The sequence below is a fragment of the Aethalodelphis obliquidens genome, unplaced genomic scaffold (genome assembly GCF_003676395.1).
Source record: "Aethalodelphis obliquidens isolate GAN/ISIS:26980383/991018 unplaced genomic scaffold, ASM367639v1 scaffold42, whole genome shotgun sequence".
Classification (NCBI taxonomy): Eukaryota; Metazoa; Chordata; class Mammalia; order Artiodactyla; family Delphinidae; genus Aethalodelphis; species Aethalodelphis obliquidens.
The window spans coordinates 15,315,383-15,335,220 of NW_020837986.1; the positions used below are offsets into that span (position 1 = coordinate 15,315,383).

At 46.6% G+C, this 19,838-nt stretch overlaps 1 protein-coding gene across 5 annotated transcripts in view; it reads left to right on the top strand.

Moving 5' to 3' along the window:
* Positions 1-3,278: 3,278 nt before the first annotated feature.
* STK35 (serine/threonine kinase 35) overlaps positions 3,279-19,838 on the top strand; it is a 41,351-nt gene continuing 24,791 nt past the window's right edge. For 4 of the 5 annotated variants that reach the window (XR_003427200.1, XM_027078724.1, XM_027078727.1 and 1 more), the window contains exons 1-3: positions 3,279-4,051; positions 4,642-5,242; positions 18,178-18,927. Coding sequence is in view for 4 of the 5 variants with exons in the window: in XM_027078724.1 (XP_026934525.1) it covers positions 3,746-4,051; positions 4,642-5,242; positions 18,178-18,890 (1,620 nt within the window). In the remaining variant the exon portion in view is untranslated. Of the gene's footprint in view, positions 4,052-4,641; positions 5,243-18,177; positions 19,222-19,838 lie in introns of those variants that run through there. The other variant, XM_027078725.1, reaches the window with a different exon arrangement.

Sequence of the window (19,838 nt, forward strand, 5' to 3'; positions counted from 1 at the left end):
CTTCCATCCCTTCCACACTCCTCCACTCACCCAACCTTTCCTTCCCAGCCCAGAGCCTACTGCTTTCCCAGAGAACCCCTCCCCCCACCTCAGGGCCAGCTGCCCCTTGGGCGTTCTTACCCACTGAAGTAGTGGGGATGGGAAGGGAGCATCACCATTCTGCTTCCACTACTCTTCCCTATTCCCTGCGCTGCAGTCACACTGGCCGCTTTGGGTGCTACATCTCAGGGCCTTTGCACCTGCTCTTCCCCCTGACATGGAATGTTCTTCTAGTTGGTATGCATTACTGCTCCTTAGCAGTAATTCCCACCCAAAGGTGACCACTGATATGATTTCTGCAGCCACAGATCAGTGTAGCTTGCCTTTACATTAATGGAATCAAATAGTATGTACTCTTTTTCCCCATTTTTTTTACAACTTTATTGAGGTAACGCTGCAAAAATGATGTACAAAAACTGCACTTATTTAAAGTGTACAGTGTACACTCTGAAGTGTTTTGAACATATTCCCCCCTTGAAAGTATCACAAGGTAATTTCAAGATAACGAACATATCCATCCCCTCAAAAAGTTTCTCAAGTCCCTTTGTATTCCATCCCCTCTCCCCCACCCCAACTACTAATCTGCTTTCTGTCACCATAAATTCGTTTGCATTTTCAAGAATTGTATATAGAATCATCCAGTATATACCCTTTTGTTCCTGACTTCTTTCACTTAGCATAATTATTTTGATTCATCCATGTTGTATCAATACTTCATTCCTTTTTTTTTCCCCCCACTGAACAGCATTTCTTGGTACAAAAATACCACAATTTGGTTATCCCTTCATTTACTGATGAACATTGGAGTGTTTTCCAGTTTGGGACTTATAGAAAAAGCCACTATAAACATCCTTATGCAAGTGTATTAGTGAACACAGGTTTTCATTTATCTTGGGTAAATACCTAGGCATGCAATTACTGGGCTATAGGGTAGATATATATTTAACTTTATAAGAAACCGCCAAACCTTTTTTCTCCAAAGTGGTTGTACCATTTCACATTCTCATCCATTGGCTTAAATTTGACATCAGTCATGTTCCTGACAGCTTCTGTACTTACTCCCTCTGCCTGAAATGCCTTTCCACTAGTTTTAGCATGGCTGGCTTGAGGTCTCAGCTTGTGTCACTGTTATAGATTTAGTTGTTATAGACTGGTATAGACTTAATTCCCCCCTTCCCACCATTGCCAAAATCATATGTGGAATTCACAACCCCCAGTACCTTAGAATGTATCAATAATACATTTGGGGATAAAGTCTTTAAAGGGGTGATTAAGTTAAATGAGCCAGTTAGGGTAGGCCCTAATCCAATACGACTGTGTCCTTATAAGAAGAGGAAAAGATATCCCCACAGAGAAAATGTCTTATGAGGACACAGCCAGAAGGCAGCCGTCTACAAACTAAGGACAGAGGTCTCAGGAGAAACCAAACCTGCCAACACTCTGATCTTGGACTTCTAGCCTCCACAATTGTGAGAAAATAAATTCCGTTAAGCCACCCAGTCAGTGGTATTTTGTTATGGCAGCCCTAGCAAACTAATACAGAGGCCTTTCAATCAGCATTTTGTAACCATGGGAGTAACTGACTCAGGCAAGAACCATAAACGAATGCTAAAACCAGTGGGTGAGAGTCTGATGAAGAACAGGGTAGTCTCAAAATATCTTCCCACAAGACACTTAATAATTACAAAGGGAAAAATAGTAACTTTTCAGTGTAGTACCTTGGCAGACACCACCTTAACCAAATGATCAAAGTGAACATCATCAGTATTGGAATAAAAATATGCCATGTGCCTCCTGATGTGGTACACTGAGGACACAACTCCTTTCAGTGCCATTCCTACCAAAAATGCATAACCTAATTCTAATCATGAGAAAATACCAGACAAATCTAAACTTAGGGACATCTACAAAATAACTCACCAGTACTCTTCAAAAATGTTAAGGTCAGGGCTTCCCTGGTGGCGCAGTGGTTTAGAGTCCGCCTGCCGATGCAGGGGACACGGGTTCGTGCCCCGGTCCGGGGAGATCCCACATGCCGCGGAGCGGCTAGGCCCGTGAGCCATGGCCGCTGAGCCTGCGCGTCCGGAGGCTGTGCTCCGCAACGGGAGAGGCCACAACAGTGAGACGCCCGTGTACCGCAAAAAAAAAAAAAAAAAAAAAAAAGTTAAGGTCATAAAGGACAAAGAAAAGCTGAATAATTAACTGCCTTTCTAGAGTAAAGGAAACTCTGGAGTCATGACAACTAAATGCAAAGTGATCCTGACTGGATCATAGGAAATAGCTATATTATTGGGACAATTAGCAAAATTTAAATATGGAAGACATATTAAAGAATTGCATTATTGTCAAAATTCTTGATTTTGATAATTGTACTGAGATTTTGCAAGAGAATATCCATGTTCTTAGGAAGAACACACAGAAATATTTAGGAATGAAAGGGGAATGATGTCTGAAATTTAGTGTAAAGTGGTTTTGGGGGAAAAGAAAATACAAAAACATATTATATATAATACATACACAAACAAATACACAAGAGAGAATATGATAATGCAAATGTAGTAAAATATAACAAATTATTATTATGGTTAAAAATATGAGATTCTTTACTATTCTTGTAATTTATATGTAAATTTGAAATTTTATCCAAAAAAAGTTAAGTTTTTAGTGACCACACTAACAAAGTGGCCTGTTCCCAACCCCCAGGCACTCTTTAGCTCATTCTTTTCCTCTATTACACTTACATTGTCAAAAATGATCCTATGTATTTATTTAATAATATCTAACATTTAATGTGTGCAAGGCCCTGTCCTATTCTAAGCGCTTTAACTGCCTAACCTCAGTGAATCCTTCAACTACTGTTCTTCCCATATTACAGATGAGGACAAGAGACACTTAAGAAAGTGTTATTTGCACAAAGTCACCCATATGATTTGACGAGGCACAGAACCTCAACTAAGGTAGAGACTGTCTTGTTCGCCGCTCTTTCCCCAACAATTTAGAACAAAAACGGTGCCTAGCACATTACAGGCACTCAATATCTGTAGATTCAGTTTACAAATATGGAGCACCTACTCGGCACTGAGGTACAAAGCAGTAACAAAATATTTAAAGATTCATGTCTAAATGGAGCTTACATTCAGCACTCTCAGCCCTGCACCCAATTAGCCACTTCAGATTTATATCAAAATCTAAATATTTATATATTAATATTTATATATATATTAATATTTTATATAATATATATATTTTTTATTTGGGGCTATCAACCCTGGGAGGCAAGGCCGAGTCTACCCATTTTTCAGAAGGGGAAACTGAGGCTCCAAGTGGGGCAATGTTTTGCCCAGGATCAAGGGGCTTAACAGGAGACTGGGCGTGGATTCCATCCCAGTGCGGGCGGTTCCCAGGCAAGACCTATGAATCAATTAAACCGACCAATCCAATCAACCAATCAGTATTTATTAGGGCCTACTGGGTACAGCTCCTCTTCATGCAGCGCAGGCAAGGAAGAGAGGAGGTTGCGGTGCGCAGGCGGCTGCGGAGACCGGAGGCCGCTGCCCGATCGCGGGAATTTGGCGCCAGTTTTTTGTTGGTTGGGTGTTCTCGCCTGTGATTGGGCCCCGGCCCCGCGTGGGCTCACCCGGCTGCTACTGGTCGGCCGACCTTGGCAGGACCCCGGCGGCGCAGTACTCGGCTGGCCTCCCGGGGGATGGGCCACCAGGAGCCCCCGCTGGCCCGAGTGCGGGCGGGACGTGCGGCTTATATAAAAAGGTTACGTAAAGGGCTCAGCTGGCGCGAACACGTGGAGAGCCGCGGGAGCCCTGACGCCCAGTTGTCCCTCGAGAGCACCGCTGCCGTCACCCGTACAGCAACAGGCTCTGTCGCACGCCCGACCCGGGCCACGGTCTCTCGCCCGGCTAGGTACCCGAAGCAGCCGTGGCCCGGAGCGGACCACCCCCAGCTGGGGGCCTTAGAGGGGAAACGCGCTGCCCGGAAGTGGAAGGGCGCAGGCCAGGTAAGGGCGCGGTCCGCGGAGTGAAAGCTAGCACCCAAACTGGAACTACGCCCGCCGCCTCGGGCGTCTGGGGAGGGCAGTTGGGCCCCCGGTTGGGCGCGCTCAGGGACTCCAGACTTTCAAGCCAACCCCTTACACCCGCAGCCCGGCGGGACTTGGGTCGGTCCGCTGGGCTCCGCTCCGGCTTAATTCAATGGACTGTTTACACCCGGGAGAACACAGGGCGGGACGCGGGGAGGGGCATCCCAGAGGGAGCCAAGCGGAAAAAAGATCTCCACAGTCCGAATTTCTTCTTAAGGGCGATTTTCATAAGTCACGAAAGCTGCGAGTCCTTGTTTCTCGTATTGCTATACAATAAGTTAACTGAAAAGGCGGGGAGTTTCTGCTTTTCTTTCCGGCTCCCCCTCTGAGCCAGTGCCCCGTGGTTTCGTCTTTCCCGCTTTCCCCTCCCCTCCCCCGTTCAGTCAGCAGCCGTGCCTTCCGTCTTAAAGGGGCCGTGGTGGCCGGAGGAGGTGGTGGGACGCCCTGAGGCCTGCGCTGCTTGCCTCCCGGCCTTGGCCTGGTCGTTTAACCGATTCTTTCGCCCGCAGGTCACAATCCAGGGTCCCGCTCCTCCGCGTCCCGGGGCCGGACGGAGGGATGAGGCAGGGGGGTCCCGGGCAGCGCCGTTGCTGCTCCCCCCGCCGCCCGCAGCCATGGAAACGGGGGAGGAGGACGGCGCCCGCAGAGGTACACAAAGCCCCGAGCGGAAAAGGCGAAGCCCAGTGCCGCGGGCGCTCAGCGCGAAGCTGAGGCCGGCGGCTGTGGCCCAGGCCATGGATCCGGTGGCGGCCGAGGCCCCGGGCGAGGCCTACCTGGCGCGGCGGCGGCCGGAGGGCGGCGGCGGGTCGGCGCGGCCGCGCTACAGCCTTTTGGCGGAGATCGGGCGCGGCAGCTACGGCGTGGTGTACGAGGCAGTGGCCGGGCGCAGCGGGGCCCGGGTGGCGGTCAAGAAGATCCGCTGCGACGCCCCCGAGAACGTGGAGCTGGCGCTAGCCGAATTCTGGGCCCTGACCAGCCTCAAGCGGCGCCACCAAAACGTCGTGCAGTTTGAGGAGTGCGTCCTGCAGCGCAACGGGCTAGCCCAGCGCATGAGCCACGGCAACAAGAGCTCACAGCTTTACCTGCGCCTGGTGGAAACCTCGCTCAAAGGTAGGAATGCCGAGGGCCGCCCTGGCCACGCATGGCCTGGACCCACGAATCTTCTGGGCTCGGCCCAAACTGACCCCTAGACCCTGGTCCCGGTTCTGTCGCCCTGGACCCGACACACCCTCCTTTCCGGGGCAGATATTCGGGCCGCCCTCTCTTCTCCGGATCCATGATTAGTCCCCGGCACTAATGTTAGCTGGTATTTTAATAACAAGGGCTCATTAAGTGCTAACCATTGTCGTAGGAAGTGCTCCGTAAGTGTGAACCATTACTATGAAACGTGTAGCACTTTTAAGGTCGGACTTGGGAGTGGAGGGCGTTGGGTTCAGAGTCGGTGGAAGAACTGCCGAGCCCCCTCACACTCTAGGGCCTCTTCTGTTTCCCTCCCAAAGCAAACAAAAAAACTTTGCTGGACCCACCCACACCCGCTCCCTGTCTGGTTCCAAAAATCCTGACACCCTCCGACTCCACCCGGCTAACTCTTGTTTCCTGGTCTTCCTTTTCCTCTGAGACCCCCCCCCCCACCAGCCCTTCATCCCAGGGCAGTCAAGCAAACCGGCAGTTTTCAGCCTAGGTCCTCTAGGGGCCTGCAGAATAATAACTCCACAGGTGGGTCGAGAGCTGTCACACAACACACCTAACATCTTTTTCTTCCCTTTTACAGCCACCCTCTGAGGCTGGCTTCCAAGTGGTTTTATTTATAGGGACGATGGGGCTCAGTGAAGCAAGGGGATTTTGCAGTCCTGGGAGGGCTAGTCCTGGTTTCGGGGTTTTAACTGCAGTTAGGGAGTGTGTGCATCCTGAGTGCTCACGTGCCTTGTTCAAACTACAAGTAGCCAAGGGTCTGTTCATAGAAGAGAGAGCCAGTGGACTAGGAAGGCCTGAGGAGACTTCCTCAGGGGAGAAGTTGCTAATCTGAGACCCAGCTCTGCCCTTGATCTCTTACAGAGTGACTTGAGGTATAACTTGAAAAGTAAATCCTCTTCTCTTTCTATAAGTGGAGAAACTAAGGTTTAGAGGTGAACGAACCTAAGTTGATGAAGGTTAATCAGCTTGTAAGGGAGGTATGGTTGTACTCCTGGTTTGTTTACAATTTTTCATAGCTTAAGCGATGTGAACTCAGATCTGTCTTGATTCAAGGCCTCAATCCTTTTAAAAGGTGTAATGGTTTCCTCCCTCCCCAAAGGATGATCTAGATCTGACCTTAGTAAGAGCAGGTAGGATTTGGGGTGGGGTTGGATAGGGCGTTTTGTTTGGAGCTTTTGCCTGACTATAAGATCCTCCAGGCCCATCCCAAGAGAACTCCTGGTCCTGTTTCAGGTCAGTTGTTTGACAGCGGACTGAGGACATGCTCAATATTACCCGGGGTCCTTTTTCAAAATAGGCTTCTACTTTTTATGCCCATCCCTGCCCCATCCATCCTGAAAAGCCCACCCTCTCTCCAGGGTAAATATATTTGTTTTGAAAAGACTTTCCAGGAGATTCTTTCAGCTTACCTGTATTCTACAGGCTCTTCACTTCACTCTCAGACTGTCTTTTCTGTGGTTAATGAATGGTCTGGACTTCCAACTTACATGACTGCCTTGGGATGTAGGAGTTTGCTTTTCCAAAGGATCCTCTTCTATCCTCAGCTCATTGATACCAGTTTTGAAACTTCAACCTGGGTTGGAAGTCTTTGCTTTGTGTCCCTACGTATACTGTTCAAACTTTCCTCACTTGTAGAATTTGTCAAAACTCCGCAGTAAACAGTGGCAGCATAACACAGGCTTTGGGGTTAGACTCACTTTTAGTCATAGTTTGTCTCAGCTGACTGCATGGGACAAGTTGTTTCAAACCTGTGGGGAGCATTCCTTTACTAATAGGGTGAGGGTTCCTCTGTCATAGGGTTGCTGTGCAGCCTGGGAATGTCAACAAGTGCTCCAGATGAGGAGAAATTTGCTGCTTCAGTAAGTTCAGGCTACGTTTTGAATCTTCTTCCACTGTCATCCCCTTCGAAATTCACAATGTTCCTGTTCAAGTTTCCCAAACTTGACCATGGAACACATTCTGTTTCCTGTACTGTAGGCAGCGCCAAGTTGACAGAAACACTGGTATTTTCTTCCTCCCTTTGTGAACTAAAACTGAGGCCTAAAAGAAACGAAGTATTTTGCTTTAGCCCACATACTTAATATGTCCCTTTTAGTTATTTGGAGTCTTAAATATATGAGCCTCTACTATGGGTCAGTTAGTATTCTGGGCTTAGGGAGAGAGCAGTAAAGACGATGCATGTTGCCTCTGCTTATAAACTGATATTCAGATTTACGTGTCAAGTGTAAAGTTAACAAGCAGTTAATAGGCGTTAAGCTTTTTGCTATCAGTATTAAAGTGGAGAACAAATATCCAAATTACTCCAGGTTAAGTTTTCCTGACTTCAGCTTCCAAAATTTAGCAATCCTGATATGCCGCCGGGGCAGATTCCTTCTAGTTTGCAAGTAATCTGGTTCAGCTCTGTCTGTAAACAGATGCGGTCACCTCTTGCCCCGACTCCTGCAATTTAGGATAATTTTGAATAGACTGAAAAGTGTTAATCTGCCTTAAAGTCTCAATGAACCAAATCCACAAACTTTTACTGAGGTCCCTATGGTGGTATTTGCAGAGGAAAAAAAAAAACTCTTTGTCCCAAAGGAATTAATTTGAAGTTTGAGGACACGTAGAAGACTCAAATGCTAATCAAGGTCATGGAAGAAAAGGCAAGTTGGCTCATTAATGGCTTTGTTCTGTGTTGTACATATTAACAAGAATGAGAATCAGGAGTTAGCCAGAAGTTAGCAGAGAAGGTGGGCTTTGAAAGAAGGGGGCCTAGGAACACATGAATAGGTAGAGAAGAGACTGCTATTTATTTCACAGTTTGGCCAAATAGAGAACAAATAGAGAATGGTTGTCTGTCTCCTTTCTCCTCCCCCCTCTCCAAGTATCAACTCCACCAGAAGGCATTCCTCTAGTTTTAAAAAATTATGTATGAATAAACCAATATCAAAAAAGGGGTAAGGGGACTTCTTAATGCAGTTCTTCATCTTCTCCACTTAGATAGACTTCTGTGTCTTATGTCCTTCCTTTCTCTCTGAACAAAGACCAAAAAGTCCTACCCAGAGCATTAAATAGAGAACAGAAGTTTCAGACAGTCAGTAGTGAGCCATCTTAGATGTCTGATCTGGCCTTCTGTTTCACAGGGAAGGAAATTGAAGCCCAGAAAAGAGACAGGACTTGCCCCAGATGAGTTAGCGGTAGTATTCAAACTAGTCTCCCAGGCTTTTTTAAACCAGATTAACAATCCTGTAAATTATTTGGTTGATGGGTTGGTGGCTTTGTTTAACTTTTAAGAACTTTTAATTAAAAAAGGGTTAACAGTTTGCTTTTATCCCCTTGTTTCCATTGCCAAAGGACCCTGTCCTGATTGCACCTAAAACTGAATTCAAGATTACTGCCACTTAGACAGCAGGCATGCCAGAGCTCATTGTCAAACTCAGAAATTCTGATGCTCTCTACAAAGTGCACACTGATCCTTATACAAATAGCAGCAAATAAAGACAAAAAAAAAAAATCCACAACAAACTGTCAAGGCTCATAAAACTGAATAATTAGAAGTTTGGAAAAGCCAGGAACCTAGCTTATCCCAACTTGGTAAAACGTGACATGTTCCGCTTGACCAATTATTTGACGTTTGCTGTACTCGAGATACCTGGAGGGGCTTTCACATGGGTGGGAATCTTGGCCCTTGCGAGGCAGTCTTGTCTGCACGCCGATGCACGGTGTGACTGTGAGCCATACAGTGCACTAGAAGAAGCTATGCAGAGTTTCCTCCACGAGGCATGCAGAAGCCTTGGCCATGACAGTCGTGCAAGGTCATGAGTGGTGGGTGTCCCAGAAAACAGTAGAGGTTCCCTCTGGGAGCATAGAGGCCTGGGGAAGCAAGGAAGGAGGTAGACCTCAGGAAGCTGAGGGGGAGCCAGTGTCTTAGTGGATGGGTTGTTGGCCTGCAAACTCCTCTCAGCCCATTGAGAGCCCAGGGAAATCTTGGGCTCAGAGCTGGGTGCCCCCTTCCCAGGATGCTGGAAAGCACCTCTGAATTCTCTACTGCAGCTTTGGGGTCTCAGAGTTTAGAGATCCCTGGGTAAAGGCAGGGAGCTGAATGGTAGTCTTCGGCTACCCTGACCTAGATATAAAGGCAGCATTTAGGGTCCCGGGAAATGAATGGGATACAGTAGAACATTGGTATTGACTGGGAGTCGGAAGGTCTTAGTCCCAGTTTCACCCTGTTAATAAAAGCTAAAACTCACTGATTGCTGTGTGCCAAGAGCTGTTCTAAAGGCTTTATGCCTCTTAACTGTTTCAGTCTTCGTAACCACCTTTTGAAGTCAATACTATAATTATCCCTATTTTACGAGTGAGACAACTTGAGGCGCTGAGGTTAGTGACATTGCCCGATGTATAGCAGCTAAGCAGAACCAAGCCAGGCTCCAAGCCCCGGCATTCTGGATTGAGTCCGCTTTCCTTCACAGCTGCGCTGCACTCTTGGGACAGGTGGCTTAAGTTCTGGGCTCTCCTGTTTTTCTTGTTGTTAAATGGGTGTAATCATATTTTACTCAGAAGCTAATGGCTACTATCTATTTTCAATTATGTGTTAACCAGTACTTGTGGCACTGCTGATTTCTACTGGTGCCTCCCCTAGGTCTCAGCTGCCAGGGACCCTCTGCCTCCTTTCTGTTCTGCTCTCGATTGTCTTGGGACAACCACACAGACTTTCCTTTTCTCTTGCTACTGACAGACTGCTTTCCTTCTGTGTGCATTGGGGGTTTTAGATACCAGCCCCAGGAGATAGAAGCAACACTTACTTGAGAGCTTTGATTAATTGGCATTGTATTGGGTAGGGCTTTTTACAGTGTAAGTACACTCTCAAAGAGAGCTTAGCTTCCCAATAGAACATCAGTTTATTTTCAGCTCGAACTTGGCTTTTGGTGGTATTTAGCCACGGGCCCTCCTCAGTAACTCACAAATTCTGGATGCTTACATAGTTGTCTTAATCTAAACATTCTTCATGCCCTATACTAGAATGTTCTCTGATATTTCTCTGTTTTAAGCCTCTCCAGCTAACAGTTCTCATCTTGATTCATTTCACCCAGTTATTGATCACCTACTCAATGTGTGTGAGGTGCATTGCGGGAGCCCAGAGACATGGTCTCGTTCCGCTGTGGTGCCCAGTCTAAGGGAGGAGGTGGGCACAGCACAACCAATGATACTTCACTGCAGCCCGTGAGAGGTGCTTTAGGGGGGACAGCTGGCAGGAATGTGGACTAAGTTTAGAGGAGGGAAGGAGGAGTTGTAAAAGGGTAAACCAGAAGTGAGCCTGGCACGCAGTAAGGCTAGGCATGTGGCAAGGACCATTGCACATGGAGAGGGAAACAACCAGGACTGCCCTACTCCCCAGTCTGCCTGGCCAGTGGAATCTGCATTTTTAACAAGAACCTTGCAATGTTCCAAGTCCTAATAGCTAACCTTAGATTTTTATGGTTCATCCTCTCATTTAATCCTCTCCACTTTAGGTTGGAGTTTTTGTAACCTGGTTTTACACACAAGAAAATCAAGATCCATTAAGTCAAGTAACTTGTCCATTCCCACAGTGGTGAAAGGTCAGGCTCTAGGTTTATATCCAGATGTCTTTGCAATTTTTAACATGATTAACACCCAGTAGTTGTCTGCTCTGGTGTCCAGGCACCTTGCAAGAGGCTTCGTATGTCACAATTAAGCCTCCCAACAGCCCATTGAGGTAAGTGTCTCTTCCCAATTTATGGAAAATGAAATATTCATGGGGTCTTTTTTAGCAGTTTGCCCAGGGTCACATTAGCCATGAAAGTGTGGGAGTGGGTGGTTTTGACCCCAGGCCTGGCTGGCTCCTTCTCCTTTCCCCCTGGGCCTGAGAGTTCCTAACTGGCCTCTTGGCCTCTACAGGACACTGCATCTTGCCCTGGCAGCCACCCTGAGTGGGTGTGTTCTGTAGTGCACAAAGACATTTGATTAATGAAGTACTTTGAATTGAACACACCCTGTGGTGTTGACACTGGACCCAGCCTCTTTATAGTGACACAGCTCAAGGTCATTGAGGCTGGGAGGAGGGCTTGGTCTATGTGCTCATTTTGGGAGAATGTGCTGAATGGTCCTCATCTTCAGCATCTTCTCAGGACTGATCTTCTGAACCACTTCTTTAGTTAAAAGTTGTATATTAAAATTTTTATTTAATCAGCAGGGATAGCTATGGTCATAACAAATTCAAACCTCATTTCTGGATTCCTTTATAATATTTTCTTAAACATAACTTTCAAATTTTATATCTTATGTCTCACTTCACATTAAACATGCTTATGATGTGTTATGTGATCTTCTCTTTTGGCTTTTTAAGTAAATTTTGTTGAAGTAAAACATGGCCCTTTAAGCATTCAACTAAGTGGCAATGCCATTATTAACCATTAATTACTCGTGGACAGTTGTTCTAACTCCTTACTTGTACTGTGCTGTGTGGAATACCAGTTCTGTGTGTCTTTAGTGCTTGGTGTGCCCTTTTGTTGCTGGTAGTGGTAGGTTTTTGTTTTTGTTTTGCCTTTTTGGTACTCTTCTTTTAGAATAAATTCCTGGAGTGGGATTTTTATGTCGTGTTGAGCATTTTGAAGACTTGTGATAAATATTGCTGAATTGTTTATCTCAGCATGCTTATCAAAATCATAATTAATCCTCTGTGAAAAATGAATCAGTGAGTTATGTGGTTGGCCTATCAATACTGGAGACTTAAGGAACATTGAACTCCTTGGGGGCGTCCATAAGAGTACTTAAGGAGGAACTGTCACAGTGGGAAGTGGAACATCCAGGTGTTAACTTCTGCTGCAGGCAGTGAGAGGCAGCAGTAAAGCATCAGGGTTAGGAATCCAGGCTGTGGAGACTCTGGGGTCTGCCTCTGTGAGACTGTAGTGAGACCGAAGGCAAGTTATTTAATCTTTTGAGCCTCAGTTTCCTCACTTGTGAAAGGGTCATGTACGTAGATGCAAGTTGGGAGTAAGAAGAGAGGATTGGCTTCTTCCTTCCTTCCATCACATGTGAAGTGACGAGTTGCTCAGTTCTGTTGATTCTAAACCTCCAAGACCTTTCTCCCATCCCCTTCCTGCCTCCTCCCTGGCCAGCCCTCACTTCTTCAGCTTTCAGGACCTCCTGATGCATCTCTTGGCCTCTAGTCTGTCTTCCATTTCTAACTCCTCTTGCCTCCAGAGGGAACCTGTTTCGTCGATTCTCAGACGTGTTCTTCCACATGTTAACATCTCTGAAATCAGAACTCAGTCAGTGGCAAACCAGAGTGTTGTCAACAGCTTGGATGTCTTACCTAAACGGTACATCTAACTTTACATTGGTGACTTATTAGTTTCAATAAGCAGCTTATCTTTCTAAAATACTTCAAGAACTTTTAGTCACTTCCCATTTCTTAGAGTTCACATTCTTGTAGTCTGCCAGATACCATTATGAGCAGACTCCAGCTTCACCTCCAGCCTCATTTCTCCCCATCTCCTACCACATCTCTTCTGTGATTACCCCAGGTTACGTGGGTCCCTCGCTGCACGCTTACACCCCCCTGTGCCGTGTGCTCACTCTCTTCACCCCAGGAAACACAGTGCATGAGCTGCTTACTCTCAGCCTGCCCTTCTCTCGTCCTAACCACCCTTCCCTACCCCTCAGGCAGAGCTGCCTCCTCTTCCTTATTCTCGTAGCTGCAGTCATTCTGCTTCCAATGGCTGGAAGCCTTCATAAGGGCAGAGGCTTTTGCTCATCGCATGTTTGGGGTCTGCCAAGCAGTGCATGCTCTAGCATAACTGTGTACTTATACTAGAGCATAGCAGATGCCAGCCATTATATAGGGGAGGGATAAACAACAAGGTTCTGCTGTACAGCACAGGGAGCTGTGTTCACTATCCTGTGGCAAACCATAATGGAAAAGAATATGTACATGTATAACTGAGTCACTTTGCTGTACAGCAGAGATCGGCACAACATTGTAAATCAACTATATTTCAATATAAAAAAAAAGTCGAATTTCTGGAGGATGCTTGGAAATAGGCTTATAAAATTCTGAGTATTTTGTATCCCTTTCCAGGAAGTGCCTGCCTTTCCACAGCTCATACTGACTTACCGTCGTGCTGAGCCTCCTGACCTCAAGTTTCTGAATACAGCCCATTTTGTTGGGAGACTTCAGCCACTGCTTATGCCCATGAGTAATGAGATGCGAGGCACCTGCTTGATTTTTTTTAACTTTATTTTTTAAAATTTATTTATTTGGCAGCGCCGGGACTTAGTTGCAGCACTTGGGATCTTGATTGCCGAGTGTGGGATCTTTTAGTTACAGCATGTGGGACCTAGTTCCCTGACCAGGGATCGAACCCAGGGATCGCTCCTGCATTGGGAGCACCAAGTCTTAGCCACTGGACCACCAGGGAAGTCCCTTGCTTGATTTTTTTTTTTAATTGTTTCCCTTTGAACTGTGGCATAGGATATGTTTTGAAATACAGAGTTTATTTTGTGGTCTTCTGGCTACTGGACTTGGGAAAGGTAATAAAACGCCCCTGAAGGTAGGCCTGCCGCTGATCAAAGTGCATTTCTTTGCCCCCTGTAACCTGGGAGTTAGCACATTCTGGTGGAGGGATGTGGCTGTGCAGGATCGCACCTTACCAACCACTCACGGCTGTGATAAATAGTTCCTGGGACCCAGTGGGCTCTCAAAGGTTGATTTGCCACAAATCCTTATCACCTTCAAATAACACTCTCTTTTCTACAGCTCTGGGCAGCTAAATTTTCAGCCCTTTTTAGTCTTACAGAACTATCAGATTTATACCAAACAAGGGAATTATAAAACTTAAGTAAATTTTGTTTGTTTCTATCAGTTCAAAAAACTGAATTTCATGTGAGGATTCTACTAGTGTCTGCATCTGTTTGTTCCAGTTTTACATCCCAAAACTGGGGAAGTAACCACAGGGTGGCTTCAGTGACCCACTGGGGTCGCTGTGAAACAGACCTGAGCTGAAACTCCACTGGTCACCTGACCTCTATTGGCCCCCTACCCTGACTGGACCATGGTGACGTTTTGAGTCTCCAGGAATTTGTGTCAGCTTAGAACCAGTGTTCGATAATCCCTGGAAGTTTGACCATTTTCCCTTCCCCAGTGCGCAGTCACCCTGGTAAATAATGAGACTTGGGCTTTGGCAGGTCAGAAGAGGAAAGTTACCTGGGAAATCAGGCACATGTCGAGTAGGTTAGCTTTCAGGCTGGGTCCTAAGGTACACATTCAGATGCACCTGCACAGATGTGGGGAGAGGGGTCACCTTTTACGTAGAGAGGTCACCCCAAATAAAAGTGGCCTGCTCTGGCTAGAATATGGATTTTAGCTATTACAGCCTGAGAAATGTGATATCATCATCCATTTTCATTTTCTGATCTCAGTTTCATCTTTTGCCTAACGTGTGAAAGCTGTATTCTCTGGCCTCCAGCACTGAGAGTATTGAAATCCGTGACTTGCTAGGACTTGGCTGGGGTCTGGTGGGAATGATGATGTAGGAGATGGTAAAGGATGTGATTCCCCCAAAGTACCTTATACTCTGCCGACTGTGACTTAACTCAGGAGTATGTGGTGTAAGTGTCATTCTCATTTGATGGATGAGAAGACTGAGTCTCAGAGGTTCAGGGACTTGCCCCAGGTTCTAGCTATCTTCCCATCATACTCAGTCTCGAAACCACCCAGTAAACTGGGGGCAGAATTGGGGTCTCAAGCTAGACTCCTGTCTTCTGGTCTTCTATTACTCTTCTGTTACTGTGTGCTCTTCTACTACTTGCTTCTCAACAGAAATGCACCCACTGCATTGAGTGCCGCGTTCCCTCCCTCCATCTGGCTGTGATGAGAGGTAGCTGAGAGGCCCAGTAGACAATCTGCCTGAAGGAAAGGGCTGGAATTCTTACATGCCTCTTATGTTTTTTGTGGGCAGTTGGGATTCCTTCATGAAAACACATACTGCAGCTTCTCATGAAATAAGCCCAAGGTCCTACCCTGTGCAAAGTGCTTTTTGTCTCTGGGACAAGTAGCTACGTCCCCCACTTTCCATTCTGTCATGCTCACTGATGCTTTGTCTGCTTCCTGTCCAGTTCTGTCATCTCTACAAACAGCCCCCTTCTTTGGCGTCTCCTGACCTTAGCTCATTCCCCAGAGCAAGTCCCTCGATCCCAGGTCTCATCTACCCACTCACTCACTGACTGAGGGCACTTTTTTACCTTTTTTTTTTCTTTCCCTGGATTCTCATAACCTGGACTTATATGTAGTCTGTTTTACAGAGTTGTTGTCTTTTTATTTCAATTGCCGTAGTTACCAACTTTGTGTATAAAATAATCATCATTCCCCACCCTTTATTTCCCCACCAGAAGTTTCACTGTTTTCTGATGTGGCCTTTGCAGAAGGAATTTGATGCCTTTTTAATAGTTTCCTTTCTGGCTCTACCACCCCCAAACATTTCTTGCTCTCCTTTTTATGGGTCTTTACTCGGGAGTCTAGGTTGATTGATCAGGGCTCAGATCACCACTTCATTTTGCCGTCTTTTATTTATTTATTTATTTATAATTTATTTTTGGCTGCGTTGCGTCTTTGTTGCTGCATGCGGGCTTTCTCTAGTTGCAGTGAGCGGGGGCTACTCTTCGTTGCAGTGCATGGGCTTCTTATGGTGGTAGCTTCTCTTGTTGCGGAGCATGGGCTCTAGGCACAGCGGGCTTCAGTAGTTCTGGCTCAAGGTCTTAGTTGCTCCGCGGCCTGTGGGATCTTCCTGGACCAGGACTTGAACCCGTGTCCCCTGAATTGGCAAGCAGATTCTTAACCACTGTGCCACCAGGGAAGTCCCTGGGGTCCTTTTAGATAGAACCTCAGCCTACTGGAGCAGATGACCTAGAAAGAGGATTATGAGATGGGAAACAACTGATTTAAAAAAAAAAATCTGCCCTAAACTAGTTCTACCTGTATGACTTTTGATTGTGAGCAGTATAAACAAATTATATAATTACAGGGGAAATGTGGTCTGTCATATCGTGGTCAAAAACCTAAAGCTGGGCTTCCCTGGTGGCACAGTGGTTGAGAGTCCGCCTGCCGACGCAGGGGACACGGGTTCGTGCCCCGGTCCAGGAGGATCACGCGTGCCGCGGAGCGGCTGGGCCCGTGAGCCATGGCCTCTGGGCCTGTGCGTCCGGAGCCTGTGCTCCGCAACGGGAGAGGCCACAACAGTGAGAGGCCCGCGTACCACAAAAAAAACAAAACAAAACAAAACAGAAAAACCTAAAGCTTTTGCCTTGTCCGTCTAGTCATCTTCTTGGATCAACCTAGAACTTCCAGACCACTGGCTTTTTGTAGGCTATGTTCCTTGGTAATTTCGGGGCTTAGCAACATCTCATCTGGATCACCCATTCTCTTTGTGATAAAGTAAATGACTAGTGAAAGAAACCCTCTGGCAGAGGCTGTGTGAGGGGTTGCAGCCTTCATTTTTGGTAGAATGGAGACACTGTACGGGGGATCAGAGGACTTTTCCTCAGGGTCTGGCTCAGTCACGAATGATCCATGTGACCACCTGGGGCTGACCCAGCCTCATCAGCAAGATGAGACACCTGCCTACTTAGGCTCAAGCTTTTTGGGCTCTTGCAGTCACCAAATAACTTCATGCTAAGGCTTCAGTGTACCGTTAATTGCTTTATAAAGTGTATTGGGATTTGTTTGGAGATGCCAGTCAGCAGCTTTCCTGGAGTTTCTGTGGTTCAAAAGGAAAGACTTTCTGAGGAAGGCAGAGCTGGAGTTTCAAGTTTCCACATAACTTGATGACATCTTACATCCACTTCAGACTTCCTATGTACACCTCTCTGGTCCGTTTATTCCTGTGCCTCGTTATCCATCCCATCTCAGCCTAGAGTTTCCTTCTGGCTTCTCCCTGCTGATTTACTGCCTGTCTCTTAGCGGTCACTCAAGTCCTGCCCCTTCGGACTTCTTTAGATCTGGTGACTCCTACCCACCCTTCACTGTTCGTAAAACTTGACCTTGATGCAGATGCACAGCTAATGATGCTTGCTGTTTTAAACATCCGTTATCTCCTTCAAACTAAACTTCATAGAGATGGGCCTGTCACTTACCTAACTTGTGCTAGGCATGTGGTGGGCTACCAGAAAACACTGAGTTGGAGTGTGTCTGAAATAAACTTGTAGTGCCATTCTAGTTGCATCGGCAAGAATCCCTACACTAGGCAGGAAGGAAGGAAGGGAGGGAAGGTCTTTGGCTTAGCATGGAGTAACAGACATTTGACGGTCTTCTCACATATTTTCCCTCGTCTCAGCAGCAGCCCTGGGAGACGTGGGTGGTATGGTGCTGGCTGTTTGGAGACAGTATAATGAAACACAGTGGCGCTGCAGTCATGGATTTGAGTCTGTTAACTCTTAAGTCGCTGTGAGCCTCAGGTTCTTCATTTTATTAGATGGGGCTATTTCTTCCTACCTCCTAGGGTGGTAGTAAATATTAAATTGAACGTCAGGTGCCAGTGTTGGTACTCTGTGTTACACATGGCCATTTACAGGTGAAGAAGCAAAAGTGGAAACTGGGAAAGGTGAACTAAGTTGCCTCCTGGCTAATCATCAGTAAACCAGGTTCCCTTATCTTGTTATCACTTGACTCACCCTGTATGAGTAGAGATGGGCCTTGTTGTGCAGAGTTGGCTCCGTGCCAGTTATGCTGGTCCTCTTGGATTGGAGCGATCGTCATCACTGTCACTCCTACTCTAATATGCTACAGCCCTTTAGTCTACAAGTGGTGTGACTGTGTCCATCTCACTTGGGCTCTTTCTGGTCTTCCCTTGATTTAGGAGAAAGGATCCTGGGTTATGCTGAGGAGCCCTGCTATCTCTGGTTTGTCATGGAGTTCTGTGAAGGTGGAGACCTGAATCAGTATGTCCTGTCCCGGAGGCCGGACCCAGCCACCAACAAGAGCTTCATGCTACAGCTCACGAGCGCCATTGCCTTCCTGCACAAAAACCACATCGTGCACAGGGACCTAAAGCCAGACAACATCCTCATCACAGAGCGGTCTGGCACCCCCATCCTCAAGGTGGCAGACTTTGGACTAAGCAAGGTCTGTGCTGGGCTGGCCCCCCGAGGTAAAGAGGGCAATCAAGACAACAAAAATGTGAATGTGAATAAATACTGGCTGTCCTCAGCCTGTGGCTCAGACTTCTACATGGCCCCTGAAGTCTGGGAGGGACACTACACAGCCAAGGCTGACATCTTTGCCCTGGGCATTATCATCTGGGCAATGATAGAAAGAATCACTTTCATTGACTCTGAGACCAAGAAGGAGCTCCTGGGGACCTATATCAAACAGGGGACTGAGATCGTCCCTGTTGGTGAGGCGCTGCTAGAAAACCCAAAGATGGAGTTGCACATCCCCCAGAAACGCAGGACTTCCATGTCTGAGGGGATCAAGCAGCTCTTGAAAGATATGTTAGCTGCTAACCCACAGGACCGGCCTGATGCCTTTGAACTTGAAACCAGAATGGACCAGGTCACATGTGCTGCTTAAAATTCAGGGCAAAGCATCTTGGGTGTTTTTAAACTAGGTGAGTGTACTTCTTTTTGTTCTGCATGCACACTTCCTGGACTACTGGATTCTTCAATCTGAGCCCAGGGAGGCGGGGGGTATGGAGTTGGGGGCAAATGCAGCGTTGAAGAGAACTAAGTGCTGGTTACCAAAGATTCCTCCCAAGTCTCAATGAAGAAATTGAGGGGTTATTTGAGTACAAATGAGAAAGTCTAGGGAAGTTTTGAGTAGACATTGCATTTGAGCTGAGTCTCTTAAGTTTTTTAGAAATACTTTCTCATCAATAAATGCTTACTGTAGAAAATGTGCAAAAGAAGTACGGACATTTTTTTCAGCCTATAAACACTGTCCCCAATTTGTATCCTTCCTACTCGCACATCCAATTCTGCATAGTTTAGATCATGCTCTTTTAGGTTTAGTTTCCTGCTCTTCCATTCAGCTCTAACCCAAGCATTTTCCATGTCATACTTTGAAAGCATGGCCTTCAGTACTTGACATTCTATTATAGGTACAGTAACGTAACCATTCTCCCACTTCAGATAGCACATGTCCATTTCTCCATTTTAGATACTATAAACAGTGTGTGAGTGACTATTCTTTTAGAGAAATCTTTGCTTATTTAACAGATTGATTGCGGGCTTTCATTTGTCAAGTACCGTGCTAGGCTCTGGGATAACAGTGGTAAGCAAAATCAGAAAACATACCCCATCCTCATGACTTCTGCGGCTTAGTCAAGGAGAGAAACATTAAATCAGTATTTATCATAGTTGCTTTGCAACGAACGTAAGGAAATTGACCTTTCAGGGAATAGTGCCCAGAAGCAAGAGTAGGGAATTGGAAGCTGAGGGGAGCATCCCAGGTAAAAGGCCTAGCCTCTGCAAGGGACCTGAAGCCAGCGGGAGCCTAGCATATTGGAGAGCCTCCAGCAGT